Source organism: Haematobia irritans, chromosome 2, assembly GCF_050003625.1.
Source record: "Haematobia irritans isolate KBUSLIRL chromosome 2, ASM5000362v1, whole genome shotgun sequence".
NCBI lineage: Eukaryota > Metazoa > Arthropoda > Insecta > Diptera > Muscidae > Haematobia > Haematobia irritans.
This window is the reverse complement of record NC_134398.1, coordinates 96,652,087-96,677,023: the sequence shown is the minus strand read 5'-3', so window position 1 is coordinate 96,677,023 and position 24,937 is coordinate 96,652,087. Positions and strand designations below refer to the sequence as shown.

Genomic DNA, 24,937 nt, shown 5'->3' with positions numbered 1-24,937 from the left:
TCGGTAGTTTAAATTGGAAAAACCGATAACGTCATTCTGTTTCAGAAATCCCAGTAGCTCGAAATACATATATTAGAAACATATGGCAACTTATTGCTTTTAAAACAAGCTGGCAAAGTTGGCTGTTTTTAGATAGTTTACATTTTGAATCGCTAGTCAAAAAAACACATTGTACATAATTGGCTGTAAAAAATAAACTAATAAGCGAACATTGTGTAAAATGGAAAATAGTACTACAAGTGCGTAAAATAATATAAAAAATATTAAAAATTAGTTTGTGTTTGTGCGAAAAGAAATGTGTTGTGTTAAAGTGGTAAGTTTTTGTTTTATAATTTTCATGTAATGTTTGTGTTTCGTGGAATGGTACTTTCTGTATTCATGCGTATTCACCGACATTTGGGTATGGGAAGAAAGGTTATTGTACTTTCATGTGGTTTAAAGTTTAATTCCGGCAGCGTCCGGCTTATAATTAAAAAATTTAAAAAAATTCAGTGTTTCTAAAAATAAAATAAAAAATTGAACTCGTAACATTTTGACTGCAAAAAGGTCGGAATTCCTTTGGTGTCGTATTCCAAATTTTCAAGGAATTCAAAGTAAGCTTGCATGACATCAATAATTAAGAAAACATATAATATTTTCGCTCGAGCCTAACAAAAATGGAAGAAACACAAAGAGCAGAGGCGTCTAATTGGCTGTTTGCGGGAAATGCTTCACTAAATAGAAATAAATGTTATAATAAAGACTTGATCATGCAAAGAAGGACTCGAGGATTCACAGAATAAGAGGTCTTTTCAATAGAGCCATCTTTGTGTGCAATTTGAAGCAAATTAGGGTGAAACTCTGGCCTCTGGGACCAATAAATTGCATATAAGGTGAACGATATATATGAAAGCTATATCTACATCTGAACCGATTTCCACCAAATTTAGATGTATTGCTAGAATGTTAGTTCTGCTCCCTGTGCAAAATTTCACGTAAATCGGAGTAAAACTTTGGTCTCTGTGGTCACATTTGTGTAAATCGAATTTAGCACACTTGCAAATACTATCAATTGTACCCTTTGTGCAAAATTTGAAGAAAATTGGGATGAAACTATGGCTTCTTGGGCCTTATATGTGCGTATCAGGCGTAAGATATATATGTGAGCTATATCTAAATCTTAACCGATTCCCTCCAAAATCAATAGAGCTCTATCCTGACCCAATACACATACGTGTGCAAAATTTAAATTCAATTGGTCAAAAATTGCGACCTACACATTGAATACAAAACCACAATCTAGTGCAGGGTATAAATATTAAATGTTTCAGTGGGCGGATCTATCTGAAAATTTCTAAGAGCTCTTCTGAAGTTATGCACAACATGTGCTCCAAATTTTAAACCGATAAGTGAATTTTTGTAGTTTTTGCCTCAAAATCCGTCGTTGGCCCCATAGTGCAATGTTTGGATTGTTCTTTTGTCTCTGGAGTATAGTGGTGGATCCATGTCCCATCAACAATTATGAAACGACGCTTAAAATCCATTTTATTTCGCTTAAAACGATCCAAACAAGCTTGAGAAATGTTCATTCTTATGCGTTTTTGATCGACTGTTAACAAATGCGGCACACATATTGCAGAAAGCTTTTTCATCTGTAGTTCTTCATGCAAAATTAAATGGACTCAATCATTTGAGATGCTCATGATATTAGCAATTTCACGCACTTTTATTCGTCGATCATTTAATTCCATATCATGCACTTTGGCTACAATTTCTGTTGTTGTTCCTGTTTTTGGACGTCCACTACGTGGTTCATCTTCAATGCTTGTACGACCACGTTTAAACTCAGCAACCCAATTTTTACTGTTGCATATAAAGGAGCACTTTCACCTAACACATTCACAATATCATTATAAATTTCTTGTCGCGATAAACCTATACCGCGCTTTTTGTGCTAGGCTAAGAAGCCTCCTTACTGCCCTCGTACAACACAAAAAAATATTTTTTCATCAAGACAACGCACCAGCGCACAGAGTGTTTTAACAATGGCTAAAATCAACGAATTAAAGTACAAGTTGCTGACCACCCACCTTATTCTCCTAATGTAGCTCCCAGTGACTTGTACATGTTCTAAAAAAATCGTTGCTGACAAGCGTTTTACCTAAAACCACTATTTTGAAGACCTTGAGGAAAACTATTTTAATCAAGAGATAGAATTGCTAGAAAAGCGTTGGACTAAGTGTATTGAAGTTTTAGGAGATTATATTGAAAAATAAAAAATATTTTTGAAAAACTAACTATTCTCTTTCATTGATAGGCTAAGAAGTTTCCGAACCGCCCTCGTACTTTTCGTTTTTGTTAACCTGTAAATAAAAAAGTTTTTGTGACAACATATAAATGCTTGAACTAAATGCCACATATTTGTTTCAACAGTTGGTACTAGAGGTCTGCACAATTCCATTTGTAAATGCAGAGTACACGTGTACTTGCTACATGAGTACATCTATTCGAGAGAGTCGCAAAATTATTGGTACACATTTTGATGAACACCAAAAGCCACGAGTAACTTCTTGTTGCTACTCTGATGTATTCACTACCAACAAACACATATTCCTCTTTCTCTCTTATTGAAGTGTACTCAGAGTGATAACGTCGAGTATGTTGCGAGAACAAAACTTCATAGAGTACTCCATGTACCACGTGCAGTTTCAGAAATACAAAAATAATAGCTACTCTCCATAATATATGTTTTGGTTTGTTATAAAGAACGGCAAACGTTAAGGTAAGTGTGCGACATACATAAATATATGAAATATGTGACATACATACATATCTATGATTAATAATAATGGAAAGTTTTGCTTCGCACATAACTGAGAAATACTTGTGGTACCACGTGAAGTGAAGAGAATCCATGTTGTACTTTTTCTCAAGTACTTACATTTTTATTGTTCCTTTTTTTCGGAACACATATTGTTTCAGATAAGTACTTGGTGGTATTTGACAAGCAAGTGTTCTCTTCACTTCACTACTTGCGCTCTGAGAGAAAGACAGTGTATGTACTATATTCGACAGCGAATTGCATACATGTAGTGAAAAGTTATTCGATGCAGACCTCTAGTTGGTACCACGTAAAAAGAAATACTAGTTCTATAATAGTTGGTTTCAAAGTAAGAGTAAATTTGTTAAATCAAATGTGAAAGCAGTTGTATGAAATACATTCACTTTTGAAATCTGTATAAAATGCGATGCTTTTGAAAAAAAAGTACATATCGTTACCTTAATATACAAAGGCCCTAACTCATGAAAAACGAAGTTTACAGGAGGAGGAACAAACTTAATAAAATAAGAAACACACCAGATACAAAAACATTTAACATGCAGTTTTTATTATTAACATCAGACAAATTCAAAATTATAATAATTTTTTTTAATATTTACATTTTTAATTAATTTGTATGACTTAGGGCTTTTTGGGTTTGAATTTTTGAAAAACATGAGTTAGGGCTTTTTCTTGCACAACTTAAAAGAAAACAAAATAACATATCAATTCATATTTAAGTAAAGCAAATGTTGGAATTGATAAAACAGTTTATATTTTAAGAGAATATAAACTTAGGTTTTATAAGGTAATTGTCCATAAAAGTGAATCGTACAGACCGATATCCCTTCTCTCGCCAGTAGCCAAGACACTTGAGGCACCACTCCTCCCCAGCCTTGTGGAGAATTTTCTAGCTGCCCACCATCAACATGGATTCCGTAAGGTACACAGTACGACAGCCTTACATGCCATTTCGACACATATCAATGGGGACTTAATCAGCCCAAGCCGTGTCATAGGACGGTCCTGGTGACGCTTGACCTATCGAAAGCATTCGATACGGTCAACCATGCCACACTATTTGAGGACATCGAGAATACGTCTCTACCGACAGGAACGAAGCGTTGGGTTCTAAATTATATGTGTGGACGCCAGTCGTACGTGGAATTCAGGGACAAGAAGTCAAAACCCCGTAGAGTTAAACAGGGAGTTCCCCAGGGCGGGGTGATATCTCCGGCACTGTTTAACCACTACCTGTCCTCGATTCCACCCCCTCCTGACGGCGTCGAGATTGTGTCTACGCAGTACACCCCTGGATCACCTTTATACGGAGACCAAGATCATCCCAGTGCGTCGACACAATTAGGTACATGTTGTCAAGGCAGTACCTCTTGGGTTGTCATCGAAGTTGTCATCCGAATCACCATCTTGTGGATAGACAACCTCCACCCAGGAATCTAAGGGTTGATCTTCACCTTCTAGAGCCCGAGATCCAGCGTTACAAAAGAGAGCTTCTAGATCAGGCAGCATACCAGACAGGTCTGAACAGGATTCATGAGGATACTGTAGCTGAAGCGGTGAGAAGCTACAAAGTTAATCCAGTTCTCGGAGTCCGACCGCCGCCCACAGCACCGGAGGAGAGAGACCTCCCACGGCAGACCAAGGTAGTTTTGGCCCAACTAAGATCAGGCAAGTGCAGCCGCCTCAATTTATACTTATCAGTGATTGATAGCAGCGTAGCTGACGTGTGTCCCATCTGCAATCAAGGGCCACATGACACTCGTCACCTTTTTGCTTGCCCAGCTAAGCCTACCCGTCTCACCACCAGATCACTCTGGACATCCTTGTCGCAGAGTTCCTTGATCTGGCTAGAAGTTGAACTACACAAGCATAGAACAAAATGGATGAGACCACATTAAAAACTGTTACAACAACAACAGCAATAACCGCTCACAGACATACATAACACAAAAGCAATATAAACAAAATCAGAAAATCTATGCCTACTATGTGTTTTTGCAGTAATAATTGAGTTAGGCTTTTTTGTACATATTGTGTGGATATGAGTTTATGAGGCTTTACATTATTAACTTATAACTTCGCTATTTTTCAACGCATCTCCGTAAATTTTTTTACGGACGGTATCTGACGGTGCTCTATCAGAATCGAAAAAAAACACGATTTCAAAAAATTATGAGTTGGGGCCTTTCTATATTAAGGTAACGATATATGATTTAACAGCGTAACACTTTAAAATATTTCTAAGTATAGCGGTACTATCAACCACTCCTTTATTTGGATTGACAACTAAAGCTTTTGAAGAACAGTGTTTAATATCTAATCTAATATCTATATCTAATTATATATAATTAGATATATTAACATCTAATTATATCAATTTAGATATAATTAGATGTTGGCCAAATTTGAAATCTCGTCAGACCTAATTCCTTCAGAATTCTATCTGCCCGTGTAAAATTTGGAGGATCCAATCATATCTAACATTATAAAATTTTATCTATTTGGATCCGTTTAGATATTGGTTCAGACATAATTAGATCTGCACAGATATGCTATATATGGCGCTAGATCTGGTTAGATATAATCGCAGATCTCATCATATATAGTGTAATATCTAATTATATCTCCTATATCTAATAAGATATGGTATATATAACACCATATCTGGCTATATATGGGTATATATGGGTAAATGCGGTCCAAAATATAATAAAAACAAGTAAAGGGTGATTTGTTAAGAGCTTGATAACTTTAAAAAAAAAAAAAAACGCATAAAATTTGCAAAATCTCATCGGTTCTTTATTTGAAACGTTAGATTGGTCCATGACATTTACTTTTTGAAGATAATTTCATTTAAATGTTGACCGCGGCTGCGTCTTAGGTGGTCCATTCGGAAAGTCCAATTTTGGGCAACTTTTTCGAGCATTTCGGCCGGAATAGCCCGAATTTCTTCGGAAATGTTGTCTTCCAAAGCTGGAATAGTTGCTGGCTTATTTCTGTAGACTTTAGACTTGACGTAGCCCCACAAAAAATAGTCTAAAGGCGTCAAATCGCATGATCTTGGTGGCCAACTTACCGGTCCATTTCTTGAGATGAATTGTTCTCCGAAGTTTTACCTCAAAATGGCCATAGAATCGCGAGCTGTGTGGCATGTAGCGCCATCTTGTTGAAACCACATGTCAACCAAGTTCAGTTCTTCCATTTTTGGCAACAAAAAGTTTGTTAGCATCGAACGATAGCGATCGCCATTCACCGTAACGTTGCGTCCAACAGCATCTTTGAAAAAATACGGTCCAATGATTCCACCAGCGTACAAACCACACCAAACAGTGCATTTTTCGGGATGCATGGGCAGTTCTTGAACGGCTTCTGGTTGCTCTTCACTCCAAATGCGGCAATTTCGCTTATTTACGTAGCCATTCAACCAGAAATGAGCCTCATCGCTGAACAAAATTTGTCGATAAAAAAGCGGATTTTCTGCCAACTTTTCTAGGGCCCATTCACTGAAAATTCGACGTTGTGGCAGATCGTAAGTCTATTCATGATGAAATGTCAAAGCATACTGAGCATCTTTCTCTTTGACACCATGTCTGAAATCCCACGTGATCTGTCAAATACTAATGCATGAAAATCCTAACCTCACAAGAATCACCCTTTATATACGGCCGTAAGTTCGGCCAGGCCGAAGCTTATGTACCCTCCATCATGGATTGCGTAGAAACTTCTTCTAAACACTGCCATCCACAATCGAATTACTTAAGTTGCGGCAACGCTTGCCGATGGCAAGGTATCTTAAAACCTCCTAACACCATCTTCTAAATTTTATGTAAGTCCATACGTGGTATATATTAAATCAAAAAAGATCGATCCAATACGTATATAATTCAGTTTGACAAAGTAGACATAACATTTTGACAAAATTTTGTACAGAAATAAAATTTTAACAAAATTTTCTATAGAAATAAACTTTTGACAAAATTTTCTATAGAAATAAAATCTTGGTAGATTATTTTTGGCTCGAGTGGCAACCATGATTATGAACCGATATGGACCAATTTTTGTGTGATTGGACCAATTTTGGTATGGTTGTTAGCGACCATATACTAACACCACGTTCCTAATTTGAACCGGATCGGATGAATTATGCTCCTCCAAGAGGCTCCGGAGGTCACATCTGGAGAACGTTTTATATGGGGGCTATATATAATTATGGACCGATATGGATATGGACCGATATTAAAGATCATATACTAACACCATGTTCCAAATTACAACCGGCTCCGCAACCCAAATCTGGGGATCGATTTATGTGGGCGCTATATATAATTATGGACCGATGTGGACCAATTCTTGCACGGTTGTTAGAGACCATATACCAATACCATGTACCAAATTTCAGCCGGATCGGATGCAATTTGCTTCTCTTTGAGGCTTCGCAAGCCAAATCTGGAGATCGGTTTATATAGGGTCTATATATAATTATGGACCGATGTGGACCAATTTTTGCATGATTGTTAGAGACCATATGCCAACACCATGTACCAAATTTCAGCCGGATCGGATGAAATTTTCTTCTCTTTGAGGCTCCGCAAGCCAAATCTGGGGATCAGTTTATATGGGGGCTATATATAATTATGGACCGATGTGAACCAATTTTTGCATGGTTGTTAGAGACCATATACCAACACCATGTACCAAATTTCAGCCGGATCGAATGAAATTTGCTTCTCTTTTAGGCTCCGCAAGCCAAATCTGGGGATCGGTATATATGGGGGCTATATATAATTATGGACCGATGTGGTCCAATTTTTGCATGGTTGTTAGAGACCATATACCAACACCATATACCAAATTTCAGCCGGATCGGATGAAATATCCTTCTGTTAGAGGCTCCACAAGCCAAATCTGAGGGTCCCTTTATATGGGGGCTATACGTAAAAGTGGACCGATATGGCCCATTTTCAATACCATCCGACCTACATCGATAACAACTACTTGTGCCAAGTTTCAAATCGATAGCTTGTTTCGTTCGGAAGTTAGCGTGATTTCAACAGACGGACGGACATGCTTAGATCGACTCAGAATTTCACCACGACCCAGAATATATATACTAGAGCAATATTTCGATGTGTTACAAACGGAATGACAAAGTTAATATACCCCCATCCTATGATGGAGGGTATAAAAAAACATGAACACGTTAAAACTACTTGAAATACACCTCTTTATATAAAAAACTATCGTAATATATACACAAAGTTACAGATGGAAAATAACTTTTATCTATTTAACGAACTTGTGTACACGGTTGAAAAAGACTGTTTTTCATATGTTTGGCTATAAACTTTATATGTTTGGAACACAAATTTTTAAACACAATATTTTTGAGTGCAAGCATATAATGTTCATAAACTAGCATAACATGTTTGGGACATATATGTTAATATGTTAGAACATATTATGTTTGGGACATAAAATGTTTGTAAATATAATATGCTTGAATGCAAACATATATTAATTTAGAAATAGCCTATTAACATATATGTGTTTAGTAGCTTGGAGCGCTATTTAACAGGGAGCGATATTGAATTAAGTTGGTGGTTGTTGCTTGTTATTACAAAATTAACATTTTATTTTTCCTTGGGCAATTGATCAGCTACTTCTTTGATCCTTACAAACTGTGTGGTCCGCTGTTCGAGTCCCCGTCCGGCAAAAGGTAAAATTAAAATAAAAAAAATCATAAAATTGATTAATTTCTTCTACAATGTTTGTATTACAGAAAAAGGTGCTAAGAACTAAAAAATCTCGTGGAAGTGAGAAAGATGTCGGGGAATATACAATTGGGCAGAAACAAAATTTTGAGCATTCAGGTCGAAAACCTATGTTGTTAACCTATATTACCTGTTTATTTTCATAATTCATTATGATTGTAAATATATAAATAAATAAATAAAATTTTGAGCAAAATATTGTTTTGGAGAATTTTTTTTAAGCATATAATATTTTTGGGTGCAAACTGCTTCCAAACATATTATATGGTCACATAATAACATATTGTTTTTTGGAAGACAACATTATTGAATTTGGATGCAAAAATACAAAATGTTTGGAACTTAGACTACCCAAACATATATTGTTTAGACCAATATGCTTTCAAACATATTATATATTGGAAGAGATCAAACATATAAATGTTTGGGCAATACCCAAAAATATATATGCTTGAAGCAAAATATGTTTGGGGGTATATGTTACAGAAGCGATTTTTTGTGAGCGTGTAGTACATTCCGAAGTAATTGGCGGAGATAGTAATTTACATTTTAATTAAAACATTTCTTAAACGCAATATCATTCCTGCAAAATAGCAACGGTTTGGATGCTTGTGTAGCACGTAATTGTTAAAAGCAAACGTTGTCCAGATATCCAAACAGTCGTACCTTGAGGATGAAGGGGCCTCCTTGGTTTTCTGAGCTTCAGATAGGACAATTTTGCTTATTGACGCAGGCACCTAAGGTCCATAAAATCATTAGTTAAGATGATTTCCCGATGGAATTCTGGATTCTGTGACTACAACAATGATTATTTTATTTTATTTATATAGTAAATTTATTTATATATAGTAAATTTAATTTAATGCGTTTTACTTTTAATCATTGCGTAAATTATACTTGTTAAATTTCAAATAACAAAAGATTCTTCTTTTTTTCCTCTATCATATGTTCTAATAAATGGGTTCTATACATTATAAAAGTCCTTCATGTTTCCATTAAATTCTACAAACGATTTCGGCCTTTAGTGTGAACTGCCCATCAGTTTCAAAAAAAAAAACCCCAATGCCATTATTTCATATAATTGTTTTAATTGTGTTCCTTTTGTAAAGTGTAGTTTCTTTTATTGCGTAGATTATGTTGGTAATTAGATTGTATTTATTATTTCCTTCGTAGTCCTTTTCATATATTGTTTTAATATTTTCTAGATTAGGAAAAAGGAAACCACGGTGATACTGGTTACCATGCCCGCCTTGCATTCAAAAGGTCATGCGTTCAATCCCAGTTCCGACCAAAAATTATCACGGCGGTGGATTATCTCCTCACAGTAATGCTGGTGACATTTCTTAGTGCTTCAAAGATCCTTTAAGTTTTCTCAACGCAACGTGAAATGCAGTTCGGACTCGATTATAAGAAAAAGGTCCCATGTTATTGAGATAAACATTGAATCGTGAATTCACAGTGATCAACATATCGATCACTGTGAATTCACGAAATCTCTTTAAATGTGAGTATTAAAGCACATAAAATTATAACCTTTTTAGCATCTTAAAGAAGAATGATCCAAAGCAATACTTATACTTGCTTACATAGTTCAATTTAATTCCTAAAACTATTTACTAAATTTCATTGTTGATTGCCTTAAAGAAAAAAGAAACGAAAAAACCCTGGACAACACTCCAACTCAACTGTCAATACCTCTTTAATTGGCTTTGATGTAATTCAATTTATAAATTTTTTGAGTGTACGTAATGCATATACTTTTTGTATTATTAAATAAAGGAATGATATCAGACTTATATGATATATACTAATATATAGTTGATTTCTTATATAAAAAATTGTTCACTTACGGTCAAGTCCTCCAAGGTAGCGTATTGTAACTTCACAATGACCCCATACGGCAGACACAACTGGATATAACTTCTTTCCTTTTAGTCCCTTAAACGCAACCCCAAGATATTGATGATCAATAATAAAGCTCAAGGTCCCCTCATCCATGTCAAGTGCAACCAAAAACTTGTCAGGGACCAAAAAGGCTTCGTCATTCTTTAATATTTTTGGATATGTAACTCCTGCACGATTTTTGGAATCATGATATAATTTATTCCTTCCTAAATCCCACCCCCAGCTCTGATCAGTAGATCCAACCAAACTTTGATACCCAACAGAATGTAATGGCGCTTCTGATGTAGCCACACCAACAACAGCATGTGTCCCCCTCTGCCTAGTCGGCCAGTATATCTCCCAAATATGAAGACCTTTAGTCATTCCAATTTTTCCTCGAATACAATCAGTACTTTGTGCTACTGGGTGTCTATGGAATGTGAGTTTATCCTCTTCTTTAACAAAAATGTTCAGTGACCTGTCGTCGGAATTCCATGAATGCCTTAATTGTATTTCTTTGCTTGGGGGAGGCATGTCTAAAAGTATATCTATCCGAGCTGGATTAACAAAATCGACAGCTAATTCCCTAGGTATGATTGGTTTAAACGGAGTTTGCGAGTCGTTACGGTTCACAGTCTTAACACTGCCACTTATTTTTTGACCCATGTTCATAACACGACAACTGCGAGATCTTCTTTGATCAACTGCTGCCACTTTATAAGACAATCGCAATCGTTCAAAGTCCCTAGGTTCAAATCTAGATAAATAACCGCGGGGTGAAGTGATTGATGATGGAAGGGTTTGTTGTCGTCGTCTATCACTTAACCTTGTAGGAGGCGTCTTTCCACCTATGTATCTGGAATAAAAAAAACGTAAATAAAATAAGTCTTGTAATGTATGGAGACAATTAAATGTGGCGCACAATGAAATAGTACGCATAATAGGAATGTGGAGTGAGATTTTTTACTACATCGCTCCGATTCGAAATAAGCAATATTTCGTCCAATTTTTTACATTTCAAAATGAATAACTCGTTAAAATGCAAGAATATTTTGCTTTTAAAAGTTAAGGAATAACTAAAATAACAGAAGAAATTGTTGAAATATCGTAATGTTTTCATCACTTTCATTTTTCATTATTCAAGATAATTTATGTTTTTTATTTATTTATTTTTATTATTTTATTTTGATCACATTCGTGAATATGGTACAGTCTATTAATAAAATTATAAAATGAACCTTAATTTAATAAAACAATATAATTTCGAATTTATGACAACAACATAATGTTGTCTGTCACTTTAAAAATTATAATTAAGACGGTTCCTTTTCATTTACCAGTTATCATTAAATTGTTTAAGTTTTCATTCATAATATGTTTGTGTATGAAATGATTGTACTTTACAAATCACACACTGTAAATAAAACGGTTTTATATCGTGTTGTGTGTGAATACAAATAAATAAAATACAAGATTGATATTCTAAAGTACAAAAAATATAATTTTCCCCATCCATTCTCAAACTCTCAATTTAAACTGCTATCAAGGTAATTTTCTTCCAGATTCTAGATGATTTTGCAAAATTTAACATTCAAACTTCTCTTTATATTGGACAAGAGGTGATTAAATGTTTTAGGTTTTCTACTTCATTCTTATTGCAGAGAGACCATTTGCATTTAATGGAAGTATATACAGTGCAGTTCAAAGCATTTGCGACAATGAATATAATCTAGGTAAATCTCCCATAATAATAACTTTATAGTTTACAGCCCTGTAGTAAAATATTGGAATTCCCGAAGGGTAAGTAATCATGTGTCTCCATCGGTTAAAAACATTTGCAACTACCTAACACCCTGTATTATTTTCTTCTTTAATGGCATTAAAAATGATAGGATAACATTAAAAGAAACAAAAAATGCATTTCAAATGGATATATCAACCATACCGATCAGACATAGAGTTTTAGAAGTCGGAGTACGATCATACGAAAATGTTCAAAAAATTTTCTAAGAAAAATAGCTTAGAGCGCCTTCAATTTGCAAAAAAAAATATCTTAAATGGTGTGAGCAGCAGAATTAAGGCTTAAGTTACATGGTTTGGATAACAGATGCTGATAACGAAGGGCCAAAAGTGAGTCTTAATTAGCCTTGCATGAGAACATTCATTCATAGCGCACACAACTACGCTCTTGAAACGGTTGGAGTAACGGCAACGCTGTACACTGCGGTGAGACCCAGAACAGGCATGAATATGTGTATTAGTTGCAAATGTTTTGAACATAGCAGAATTCTTATTTTAACTAATTATATAAACTTTCCCCAAGTTTTCCCCCATATTCATAAAAGTTAACGTAAACTTTAAACCTACTATTACCATACACATTTCTTCGGCTCATTAAAACTGATATTTTATCAGGGTTAAGAAATCTGTAGTATCTACTACCGCTTTAGTAAGTGTTTTCACATCGTAACTTAAGGTGAGTACTAAGTTCGAGTTTAGCCGCTAAAGTGAAAACTAAATCACTAAAAAGGTATAAAATTATACATATTTGTTGCAAATTTTATTATAACTTGGGTTGCCGTAATGCTTGCCGATGGCAAGGTATCTTAAAACCTCCTAATACCGTCTTGTAAATTGTAAGTAAGTCCATACGTGGTATATATTAAATTAAAAAAGACCGATTAAATACGTATATAATTCAGTTTGACAAAATTTTCTATAGAAATAGCATTTTTTGTTTTGTTATTGTTGTTTTTTTTTCTTTAATCATTGTTGTTGTTCTTTTGATTTCAGCTTAAACCATGCATTGACTAAACTACAAGTGTAGTTTAACAGAGGAAAAGAATGTTTGTCAAATTTATTTGGACAAAGCCCTATAGACTGCAAGATGGTTGGATAGACGCACGTTTCGGTATTACCACATTCCTCATCAGCATCCTTTACTTGCAGCAAAACTATCAACCAATTATCAGAATAAATTGAGGCAGTTCACTAAACCCAAAAGTAAAACACACTTGAACCTTCCGAAAAAAAGGTTTTATATGATAGCCGGCTTTTGCCGAAATAAATTCGTACAAACATATCTCTTTTTCTTTGCCACCTTCAAATCATCGATTTGAGTGCAGTTGGCTGGGTTTATTTTGAGCGTGCTTCCTCTTTTTTCATTCGTTTTGTTTTGTTATTGTTGGTTTTTTTCTTTAATCATTGTTGTTGATTTTTGATTTCAGCTTAAGCTGAACGAACGAAATAAAATTTTGACAAAATTTTCTATAGAAATAAAATTTTAATAAAATTTTCTATAGAAATAAAATTTTGACAAAATTTTTTATAGAAATAAAATTTTGACAAAATTTACTGTAGAAATAAAATGTTGGCATAATTTTCTATAGAAATGAAATTTTAACAAAATTTTCTATAGAAATAAAATTTTAACAAAACTTTCTACAGAAATAAAATGTTGGTAGATTATTTTTGGCTCGAGTGGCAACCATGATTATGAATCGATATGGACCAATTTATGTGTGATTGGGGATGGGCTATATATAACAAGGGACTGAATAGTCTAAGTTGAGTCTGAAACTTAATCGGGCTGCCACTTTAACCTAACCTAACTATAAACCGATATGGACCAGTTTTGGTTAGGTTGTTAGCGGCCATATACTAATACCACGTCCCAAATTTGAACCGGATCGGATGAATTTTGCTCCTCCAAGGGGCTCCGGAGGTCAAATCTGGAGATCGGTTTATATGGGGGCTATATATAATTATGGACCGATATGAAATTTGCTTCTCTTTGAGGCTCCGCAAGCCAAATTTGGGGGTCCGTTTATATGGGGGCTATACGTAAAAGACCGATATGACCCATTTGCAATACCATCCGACCTACATCAATAACAACTACTTGTGCCAAGTTTCAAGTCGATAGCTTGTTTCTTTCGGAAGTTAGCGTGATTTCAACAGACGGACATGCTTAGATCGACTCAGAATTTCACCACGACCCAGAATATATATTCTTTATGGGGTCTTAGAGCAATATTTCGATGTGTTACAAACGGAATGACAAAGTTAATATACTCCTATGGTGGAGGGTATAAAAAAACTGTGACAATCCTGTGTTTTCATATTTGAAGTTTGTATCGAAAATAAAGTTCGAATACAGATTTGTGTGTAAAACCGATTATTTACTTTGTATCTCTCTAATGAGAGAATGTAGTACAAAATTCTTTTTAGGAAGTAACTCTGGTATTAATCTAATTCTTTGAACCATGCATATCCCCAAACTTGAGCTGCTTACGTCGATATCTATCTGCAAACAAGTTTAAAGATTACTTGAGGTTTATTTATTAACGGCCTTATTCATAAAAAATCATTAACGTGCACTTTAAACCTTCTAATACTCATTATAAGATATATATCTTTTGTATTAGGAAATCGAAACAAATAAATATATAAATGTAGGTATATAGTAATCATGCGTTTTTAGTAATCAGCTGGCAACACACGTCGTTATATGTTATCTAGTAATTTTCATCGTAATGATAAAGAACGAATTATAACCGGTTGATCTTAATAAAAATAAAGTCTCAACATTTTAATGATTTTGTGGCGAAACATAATTTTCCATGTTAAATTAATTTATATAAAGGGTGATACGGTCAAAATTTGGTCAAGGGGAAACGCGTGTAAATCGGTGAAATCGTTTATTTAAAAAATCAAATGAAATTTCTTTTTCAAGTTCAATTAGTATAAAATTCAGGAAAAATATTCAGTTTGGCTTTCGCTTTTCCAAATCCGAATTGCCGGGCCTCACGCTTGACACCTGCCATCAGATTTTGTACAGCCACCTTGTCCACCTTCTTCGCCGCAGAAAGCCAGTTTGCCTTGAACTGCTGCTCGTCCTTAGCAGTTTTTTTGGTCTTTTTTAGGTTCCGCTTGACAATAGCCCAGTATTTCTCAATTGGGCGGAGCTTTGGCGTTTTGGGAGGGTTCTTGTCCTTGGGAACCACCTGCACGTTGTTGGCGTCGTACCACTCCATGGCCTTTTTACCGTAATGGCAAGATGCCAAATCCGGCCAAAACAGTAAGGAACAACCGTGTTTCTTCAGGAAAGGCAGCAGACGTTTATTCAAACACTCTTTCACGTAAATTTCTTGGTTGACAGTCCCGGAAGCTATGAAAATGCTGCTTTTCAAGCCACAGGTACAGATGGCTTGCCAAACCAGATATTTCTTTGCGAACTTTGACAGTTTTATGTGCTTGAAAATATCTGCTACCTTTCCCCTTCCTTTTGCCGTATAAAACTCCTGTCCCGGAAGCTGCTTGTAGTCGGCGTTGGCGTAGGTTTCGTCGTCCATTACCACGCAGTCAAACATCGTCGTGTACAGCCTCCGGGATCGCGCTTTGGCCGTCGTATTTTGTTTATCATCGCGATTTGGAGTCACTACCTTCTTGTAAGTCGATAGTCCGGCTCGTTTTTTGGCTCGATGCACGGTTGTAGACGATACACCCAGCTTATTTGCGGCATCTCGGAGAGAGAGGTTTGGGTTTCGCTTGAAACTACCGATAACATATTGACTAATTAGTCAATATGTTATCGATATTGGTATTAATCAAACCGGATTGTATTCCAATCTGTTGTTATTACACCCAGAAAAAAGTGACCGCTTCATTAAGTTAAAATGAACTCATTGTGAAGAAAGTTGAACTCCGTATAGCGCCAAAGACATTTTTATTTGTTTGAACGATGTGAATTTCGTAGAAATTAGGTAGAATGCATTCCATATATTACTTAACATTTTCCCATATTTATGCACCACTATACTACAGAATGAAAAAATTTAACTGAATTTAATTCATATATGGAATGATTTTATTGAACTTTTTTCATTCATTTGAATAAATGTTACATAGTTGTGGTAAACCTTTTACTTGAAAATTAGAACTGCTTACCTTAGTTTTTAAACAGAGTTTTATTTATTTATATAGGCAATTTTTCCTCAATAAAAGACATGTTTTGTTGATATATTAAATATATTTATTAAGAATCAACAGCATCGACTGTCCTTGAAATATTAGTTTATTATTCCTCTATTTCCAATTTCCATGTAATGTTACCAACTGTGAAACGTAATGGTTTTCTTCTTCTTGTTCCTTTCACTTTTAATAAGATGATGCGTAACGATTTTGTCCTGCTTTGACAATTTCAATACCTACAAATATAAAAAATCATAAACCAATTTTTTCACAAAAGGTGAGCGTCACTGTATGAATGTTACTTGATAATTGAAGATTCTAAAATGAAGACGATGAAGGGGTTGTTTTTCTGTTGCTGTTTGCTTTCTTTATACACCATCACGAACATTGATAGACTTATTGTTGGTTATTTATGTTCAATAATTTTGAAAAAACGAACAATTTTCTCACTAATTACAAATATTATATATATTTTATTTGTTATTTATAATGTCATTCTACTATATTATTTTTTAACAATCTCTCCTTATACCATAACAACGCGATTCCAACTAAAAAAACAACCCACGCGTAAACATATCGATTACATCGATGACAGGTATCGATAAAAGAAATATAGAAAAATTTCCTATATTTTAACAAGTGTGTTTCCTTAAGTTTTGAATGGATTAAATACTTCTTAGTTCGAATGAACTAAAATATTTTTCTATGCTAAGTGTTATTCGTATGTATGATAAGCTTTCTATAATAAAGGAAGTCAGAATTATCATTTTATAAGAAATTTATAAATTTGAGGAATCTTGGTTGTAGTTCGGTTTTTTTATTTTTACGAATGCTTTGTTATCAGTGAATAAAATTTTCTTGTTCAGTAGTAAATTCTTATACCCAGCGAAGAAAACAGTATTACTAAAATTTCATGCCTTATTCTAGTTAATGAACTATTCCTAACTGCTTTCAATTTAGGATTTTTTTACTGAAACAACTAAATTTTATTATTTCACACAACTAGGTGGCAACGCTATGCCTGAATAGTTGTGTTTATCCTAGCATCTGATCACTAATCGCATTTTACCTTGCTATATTGTGTTGGCAGCTGATTACATTGTTTGACGCTTATTTATTTGGTTGTAAGCTGTTCTGATCGCATGAAATTGAACCAAAGTTACAATTATTTTGCTGAAAATCAATTAAAATTTATTCTTGGAGTGCAGCCCGGTTACATAATATCATTATCGTTGTGTGGGCTTATTGCTGAATTGCAATAACTGTCTTATTTTTCTATCCTGCTTTGTGCTTTCTGTTCTTTGTTGGCCTGCCTGTTGTTGTTTGTTTACATCAAATATGCCGGGCGGTTCTTCGAAAATTATTTGTGGATCCTGCAATGGGACTGTGGCAAAAAATGGAAGTATTCAATGCAGAATTTGCTCTTCTTGGATTCATGCTTCGTGTGCCAATCTTACTGAAAAAGATTTATCAGCGATAAAAGCTATCAAAGCTTTTACATTTATTTGCTCATCTTGTATAACCAAGCTTGACAATGGTGAAGTATGTCAAACTGCTGTTGATGAACCTTGCTGTGGCTTTAATGAAAAGTTTGATCGCTTCTTAATTGAGTATAAAGATAAATCAAAATCTATTAAGACAGCTCTAGTTGATATTACATCTAAGCTTTCATCCTTGAGTGAAATGAAGACTGACATATTAGATTGCAAAAGGCGCATTGATGAACTATCGCCGTCCAATGCTGAACTGAAGGCTGAGAACTATGTGCTTCACCGTAGACTTAATCGTGCAGATATCATTATTGGTGGTTTGCCTGAAAATTTGGATAATTTGGAGGCTGTTGTTCTAGCTTTGGGTGATGTTTATAAAATTAAACTTTCGCCTCAGGATATTTTTCAAGTGTGTTATTTTCTTTTTGATTGGTTCCCCGCCATTTTTATTATTACTTCTTATGATGTCTTTTAATACTAATTTAGGTCCTGTTATTAGCAATAACATGTACGTTCATTCACTTTTGGACAGTACCCAAGGCATTTTTAAAGTAGGTCATCTTAACTGTCAGAGCATAAGGCCATCGTCTAACTCATCGAAATTTGATGAATTGAGGTCTTTCTTGTTATCCTCCCAATTTGATGCTTTTTGTATTTCGGAGACGTGGCTCAAGCCTGAGGTTTCCACTAAGGCTCTGGATGTTAAGGGATTTAAATTTTATAGAAATGATCGACGTGGGCCCAGGGGTGGTGGTGTGTGTATTTATATTTCGACCAGGATTAGACATAAAGTGGTCTTTAGAATTTCTGTGTTAGGAAAATGTGAGTCGCTGTTCTTGGAACTTTATTCAGGTAGTTCTAAGATATTGTTAGGAGTTGTTTACTTGCCACCAGTGGGGGATATTGTGTCATTTGAGGAACTTCATTGTAATTTTCTTCTTAATTACTCAAATGTAATCATATCTGGTGACTTTAATTGTAATTTGTTCAACTTTTCAAGAGCTAATCAGATACGTACTATTTGTTCTAGAATGGATTTGTCTGTGTTGCACAACTCTAGGCCTACTCATTTTGATATTCCTAATCTTTCCACGTCTTTAATTAATTTTTTCTTGGTGAGTGATGGTCTTATTGTCCGCAGATCTAGTCAGGTTCAACTCCCTGGTGTATCTCATCATGCTTTGATCTTTGCCTGTTTTGATATTCTTGTTACTTCTACTGTTGAGGTTATTGAATTTTATGACTATAATAATGTGAAATGGGATAGTATTTTGTTGTGTTTGTCACAGTTCGATTACACATCTTTCTATTCGACTTCTGACGTTAATCTTATGTGTTGTCTTGTTTCTCAGCTATTTCAAGATCTTTTTACTTTTGTGCATGTTGTGCGTCGTAATTTTCGACCTGATGAGGACAGTTGGATGGAGACGAGAGAAATTAGATTGGCCCAATCTCTGAGAGACTTGTCTTTCAAGGCATTTCAGCTGAATGGAACTCAGGAGAATTGGAATATATACAAAAAGTATCGGAATAAGGCTAAGGCGGCTATTCGTAAATGTAGACGTAGACATTTTCTTAATACTTTTAGAACTTTGGATTCCAAATCGTTTTGGCGTTTACTTCGTAATTCTGGATGCATGGGTGGTGATGAGGTTGATTATAGTGGTAATGTTGATGAGATAAATAACTTTTTTACATCTAGTTTTTCTGACAACGTGCCTGAGAATGTTGATTTTGATTCGTTTCATGACTTGCCTTTTGATTATTCGTTAGATTATGTTAGTGAAGATGATATTATTATTGCTTTGAGTAGAATCAAATCTAAATCGGTTGGTGTGGACAATATTTCTATTAAATTTTTGAAACTCATATATCCTTATGTGGCTGATTTGATTCTTAACATATTCAATGCAATAATTATGACATCTGTATTTCCTGATGTATGGAAAACTGTTCGAGTCGTGCCCATTCCTAAATGTTCTACTATTAGCGGTCCTGAGGATTTCCGCCCGATTTCCATTCTTCCGATTCTTTCGAAGGTTTTTGAACACATTTTGAAAGATCAGATTCTGTATTATACTAGGGGTAAACTCTTTGAATCTCAGTATGCTTTTCGTTGTGGTCATAGTACCACATCTCTGTTGCTGCATATTACTGAGACTGTGAGGAAAGACCTTAACGATAATAGGATTGGTGCTTTAATTTCCCTTGACTTGTCTAAAGCTTTTGATTCGATATGTCATGCTACCATGGTTTGTAAACTTAGGAGTGAGTTTGGATTTTCTAAGTCTGCCTGTAAGCTTTTGATGTCTTACATGCAAAATAGATTTCAGTTTGTAGTGCTCAATGGTGACTCATCATCTATGCGTTCATTGAAAATGGGAGTTCCACAGGGCCTCTCCTTTTTATTCTGTATATTAATGATTTTTTTCGATATCTTGATCCTAATCTGTGTATAGTGTTTCTGTATGCAGATGATGTATTCCTCTATTTTAGTGGCTCCCGTGAATTTATTCCACTTTTGGAACATAATATCAATTTATGCTTGAACCAAACCCTGAATTAGTCATCTAGAAATAATCTTATGATTAATCCAACTAAGACGAAGGCTATTTTATTTGGTTCTTGTTCTCATGAGTTAAATGTTTTCCTCGGGGTTTCTAACGTTGAATTTATGGATCGATATAAGTGCTTAGGAGAGATATTGGATAGGAATTTGAGTTTTAATGAGCATATTGATATGGTTTACTCTCGAGTTTATAGAATACTGCGTAGGTTGTATTCGCTTTCCATTTATTTACCTGTATGGGTTAAACGTAGACTAGCTCATTCTTTTTTGTTACCACAGTTGCTTTATGGACTAGAAATAGTATCCGGGACATTGGACTGCAACATTAGTAGATTGAAGCGTTTGCTTAACTCTGTTGTTCGATTTGTCTATAACCTGCGCTCGAGGGAACATATATCGGGGTTTACAAAGGACTTCTTAGGAGTTAATTTTGAGCAATTTCTTGATTGGAAGAGCATTTTTCTTTTCTACAAGATTGTTAAAGGGGGTGTACCTGTCCCTCTTTACAATTGGTTTAGCTTTTCACGTTCCAGTAGGAATACCCAGATTATTATACCACTTATTCACAAATCTGTTTTTGAAAGGTCATTTTTTGTTCGTTTGGCCAGATGTTGGAATGCCTTACCTGCTGAACTGCGCATTTTCTCACACTCGAATAATGTGTTTCGTATTAAAGTTTTCAGACACTTTTCCGATTCGTAGTGTTGCTGGTACATGATTGCTAATGGGATTTATTGTTTTTATATCTTTCTTTCAGTACATATGGCTGGGGAGCCGATCATGATTAAATTATTAGATTATACTTTTAGTTTATTTTTTATATAATTTATAGTTGTATTTAAATTTACTACATCCACTTCTATTCAGATTATAAAAAACTTTGTAATACAAATGTATTTAGGCCATGTAGGCTTAGTATTACTGAATAAAAACTGATAAATAAATTTCAAATAAATAAAATAAAATTTTACCTAATGGAAATAAAATGGCTAAACTAAATTGATAAACATTTTTTCCTTTAGTTTCGAAGGCACTTTTTTCTGGGTGTAAACACCAGTGTACGAAAACAAACGAAACGATTGAGGTACGTATAATTTGAAGTCACAAACTTTTCAATTTTCGTCAATCGTTTTGTACGCAGACAAAAACAAAACAAACATTTCAGAAGAAAAAGAGACGAAACGAAACGATTGCTTTTATGCTCTTCGGATTTGCGGCGCCAAGTTGTTTCGTTCGGTAACGAAATGGGAATAAAACGTTTGCAAACGTTTGCTGAGCGAAACGATGATAAAAATGTTTAAAAAAATCTTATTTACCAACATAAAAGGTGTTATTGTTCCAGGAATAAATTGAATAAATAATGCAAGACAAAAATAAATAACATTCAAGTTTTTTCTTCTTGTACACAGAAAAAATGTCACGAAAATTTTTCCAATTAAAATTTTAATTGAGTTTTAAAAAATATTCAATTAAAAATTTAATTGATTCAACAATTTTTTTAATTGAAACAAAAATTAATAGTATCAATTAATTTTTTAATTGGATCAATTAATTTTTTTAATTGACCTTCAATTAATTTTTTAATTGATACTATCATTTCTGTGATTGAAGACATTTCAATTAAAAAATTAATTGGGTCAATTAATTTCGTGATTGAACCAGAAAATTTGTTTTTGTGTGTAACGACTTCATGAAACGTTTGCATTCAATGTGTACTGTTTGTTTTCTATATTTTACTAAACACCGCAGTACTTTTCAGTTTACAAAACGAAAGGCAAGTGCCGTTATCTTGGGTTTCGTTTCGTTTTGGATATGTGGATTGTACGAAAGGAAACAATTGGAAACGGTTTGTTTTGTTTGTTTTCGTTTGCTGTTAAAAACACATCACTAATCTAATGGAACTCTTCTATTTAATATCTAGTGCTAATTTTCAACGCATGTTTCATTAAAATAACAAAAGGAAGTTTAAGATGCCGATAAATTTACATAATATTCGTAGGTATGAAATCTGCTGGTATATTTCTGCAGTTTTCTTATATGGTATTTGGAAAATTTGCAACAAAACAGGTTTTTTTACACAGTTGAAAAATTTTTCAATTAATAAATTAATTGATTGATTGCTACACAAAAAAAAAATTCACCCAAGTGTTTCAATCAAACACTTAATTGAATTTGGAAACGGATTCAATTAATATGTTAATTGATTCAATTAATTAGTTAATCAAATCCGAATAAAAACCAATTAAATAAATGATTGATATTTGTCACATTTCCAATTAAAATATTAATTGATTCAACCAAAAAAAAAAAAAAAAAAGAAAGAACGAAAAGAGATCTAACTAATCTAATAAGTCCCCGGTCTAACAAAGAAAAACACATTTTTTTGTCAAAATACGTTTTTATTATTCAACATAGTTCCCTTCAAGAGCGATACAACGATTATAACGATCTTCCAATTTTTGATACCATTTTAGTAGTACTCCTTCGGTTTTGCCTCAAAATATGCCTCAGTTTCGGCGATCACCTCTTCATTGCAGCCAAATTTTTTGCCTGCCAGCATCCTTTTGAGGTCTGAGAACAAGAAAAAGTCGCTGGGGCCAGATCTGGAGAATACGGTGGGTGGGGTAGCAATTCGAAGCCCAATTCATGACTTTTTTCCATCGTTCTTAATAACTTGTGGCACGGTGCGTTGTGTTGGTGGAACAACACTTTTTCCTTCTTCATATGGGGCCGTTTTGCCACGATTTCGACCTTCAAACGCTCCAATAACGCCATATAATAGTCACTGTTGATGGTTTTTCCCTTCTCAAGATAATCGATAAAAATTATTCCATGCGCATCCCAAAAAACAGAGGCCATTACTTTGCCAGCGGACTTTTGAGTCTTTCCACGCTTCGGAGACGGTTCACCGGTCGGTCCACTCAGCCGACTGTCGATTGGAATCAGGAGTGTAGTGATGGAGCCATGTTTCATCCATTGTCACATCAACACGTTGTTGTTTTTGGTCAAATGTGAGCTCGAGCGGCACCCATTTTGCACAGAGCTTCCGCATATCCAACTATTGATGAATGATATGACCAACACGTTCCTTTGATATCTTTAAGGCCTTGCTATATCGATCAACTTCATTTTACGGTCATTCAAAATCATTTTGTGGATTTTCTTGATGTTTTCGTCGGTAACCACCTCTTTCGGGCGTCCACTGCGTTCACCGTCCTCCGTGCTCATTTCACCACGCTTGAACTTTGCATACCAATCAATTATTGTTGATTTCCCTGCGGCAGAGTCCGGAAACTCATTATCAAGCCAAGTTTTTGCTTCCACCGTATTTTTTCCCTTCAGAAAACAGTATTTTATCAAAACACGAAATTCCTTTCATTTTTTTCACAATAACAAAAGTTGCTTCACAAAAGACGCTCTATCTCACAAACTAATTTTCTTACAGACATTAAATTTTTACACGAATCATTTGAAGGTTGGTACTATATAAAAATAATATGCATTTAATACTAGCGACGCCATCTATGTGTCAGACCGGGGACTTATCAGCCAACCTGTTATAACAATGGACTGAATAGTATAAGTGAGTCTGAAACTTAAACCAAACTATAAACCGATATGGACCAGTTTTGGTATGGTTGTTAGCGGCCATATACTAACACCACATTCCAAATTTGAACCGGATCGGATGAATTTTGCTCCTCCAAGGGGGTCGGGAGGTCAAATCTGGAGAACGGTTTATATGAGAGCTATATATAATTATGGACCGATACGGACCAATTCTGGCATATACTAATACCATGTTCCAAATTTCAACCGGATCGGATGAAATTTGCTTCTCTTTGAGGCTCTGCAAGCTAAATCTCGGTTTAGGTTAAGTTAGGTTAGGTTAAGTTAAAGTGACAGCCCGATTAAGATTCAGGCTCACTTAGACTATGAAGTCCATTGTGATACCACATTAACTAAAAGTACCTATTACATATGGGCACTTCTAGTTTTAACCGCTGAACCTTCTTGATTATTTTTCTTTGTTGAACCAACCAGTTTGTTCCAAAAACATTAGCAGACTGCTTAAGTTAACGTTTTCCAGATCCACCAGTAATCTGAAGCTATATGCTCCTAAAAGTTGCTTGCGCTTTACACAAAATGCAGGACACTCACACAAGAGGTGTTTAATTGATTCCTTTTCCTCCGCATCATGACAGCTCATACAATAGTCATTATACTTCGCGCCTATAGTTTTTGCAAAATCGCCTATCAGGCAGCGACCCGTTATAGCAGATATCAGGAGTGATATCTGACGTCTCGAGAACACTAGCATATCTAGTCTGCGGTTTAAGTTTAAATGGGGCCATATTTGCTTGGTGTCGTTACAGCCCTTGCAATTCTCCCATCGAACATTTGCCATCATAACAGCCTTCTCAGG

The 24,937-nt window shown here is 34.8% G+C and overlaps 1 protein-coding gene and 1 long non-coding RNA gene across 4 annotated transcripts in view; one reads left to right on the top strand and one right to left on the bottom strand.

Moving 5' to 3' along the window:
- The window catches only part of LOC142223388 (uncharacterized), a 232,889-nt gene that overhangs the window by 125,818 nt on the left and 82,134 nt on the right, over positions 1–24,937 (top strand). The window lies entirely within an intron of this gene.
- gus (splA/ryanodine receptor domain and SOCS box containing gustavus) overlaps positions 1–24,937 on the bottom strand; it is a 118,397-nt gene that overhangs the window by 38,772 nt on the left and 54,688 nt on the right. For all 3 annotated transcript variants that reach the window (XM_075295644.1, XM_075295645.1, XM_075295646.1), the window contains exon 2: positions 10,443–11,332. In XM_075295644.1, the coding sequence (XP_075151759.1) occupies positions 10,443–11,332 (890 nt within the window). The remainder of the gene's footprint in view (positions 1–10,442; positions 11,333–24,937) is intronic.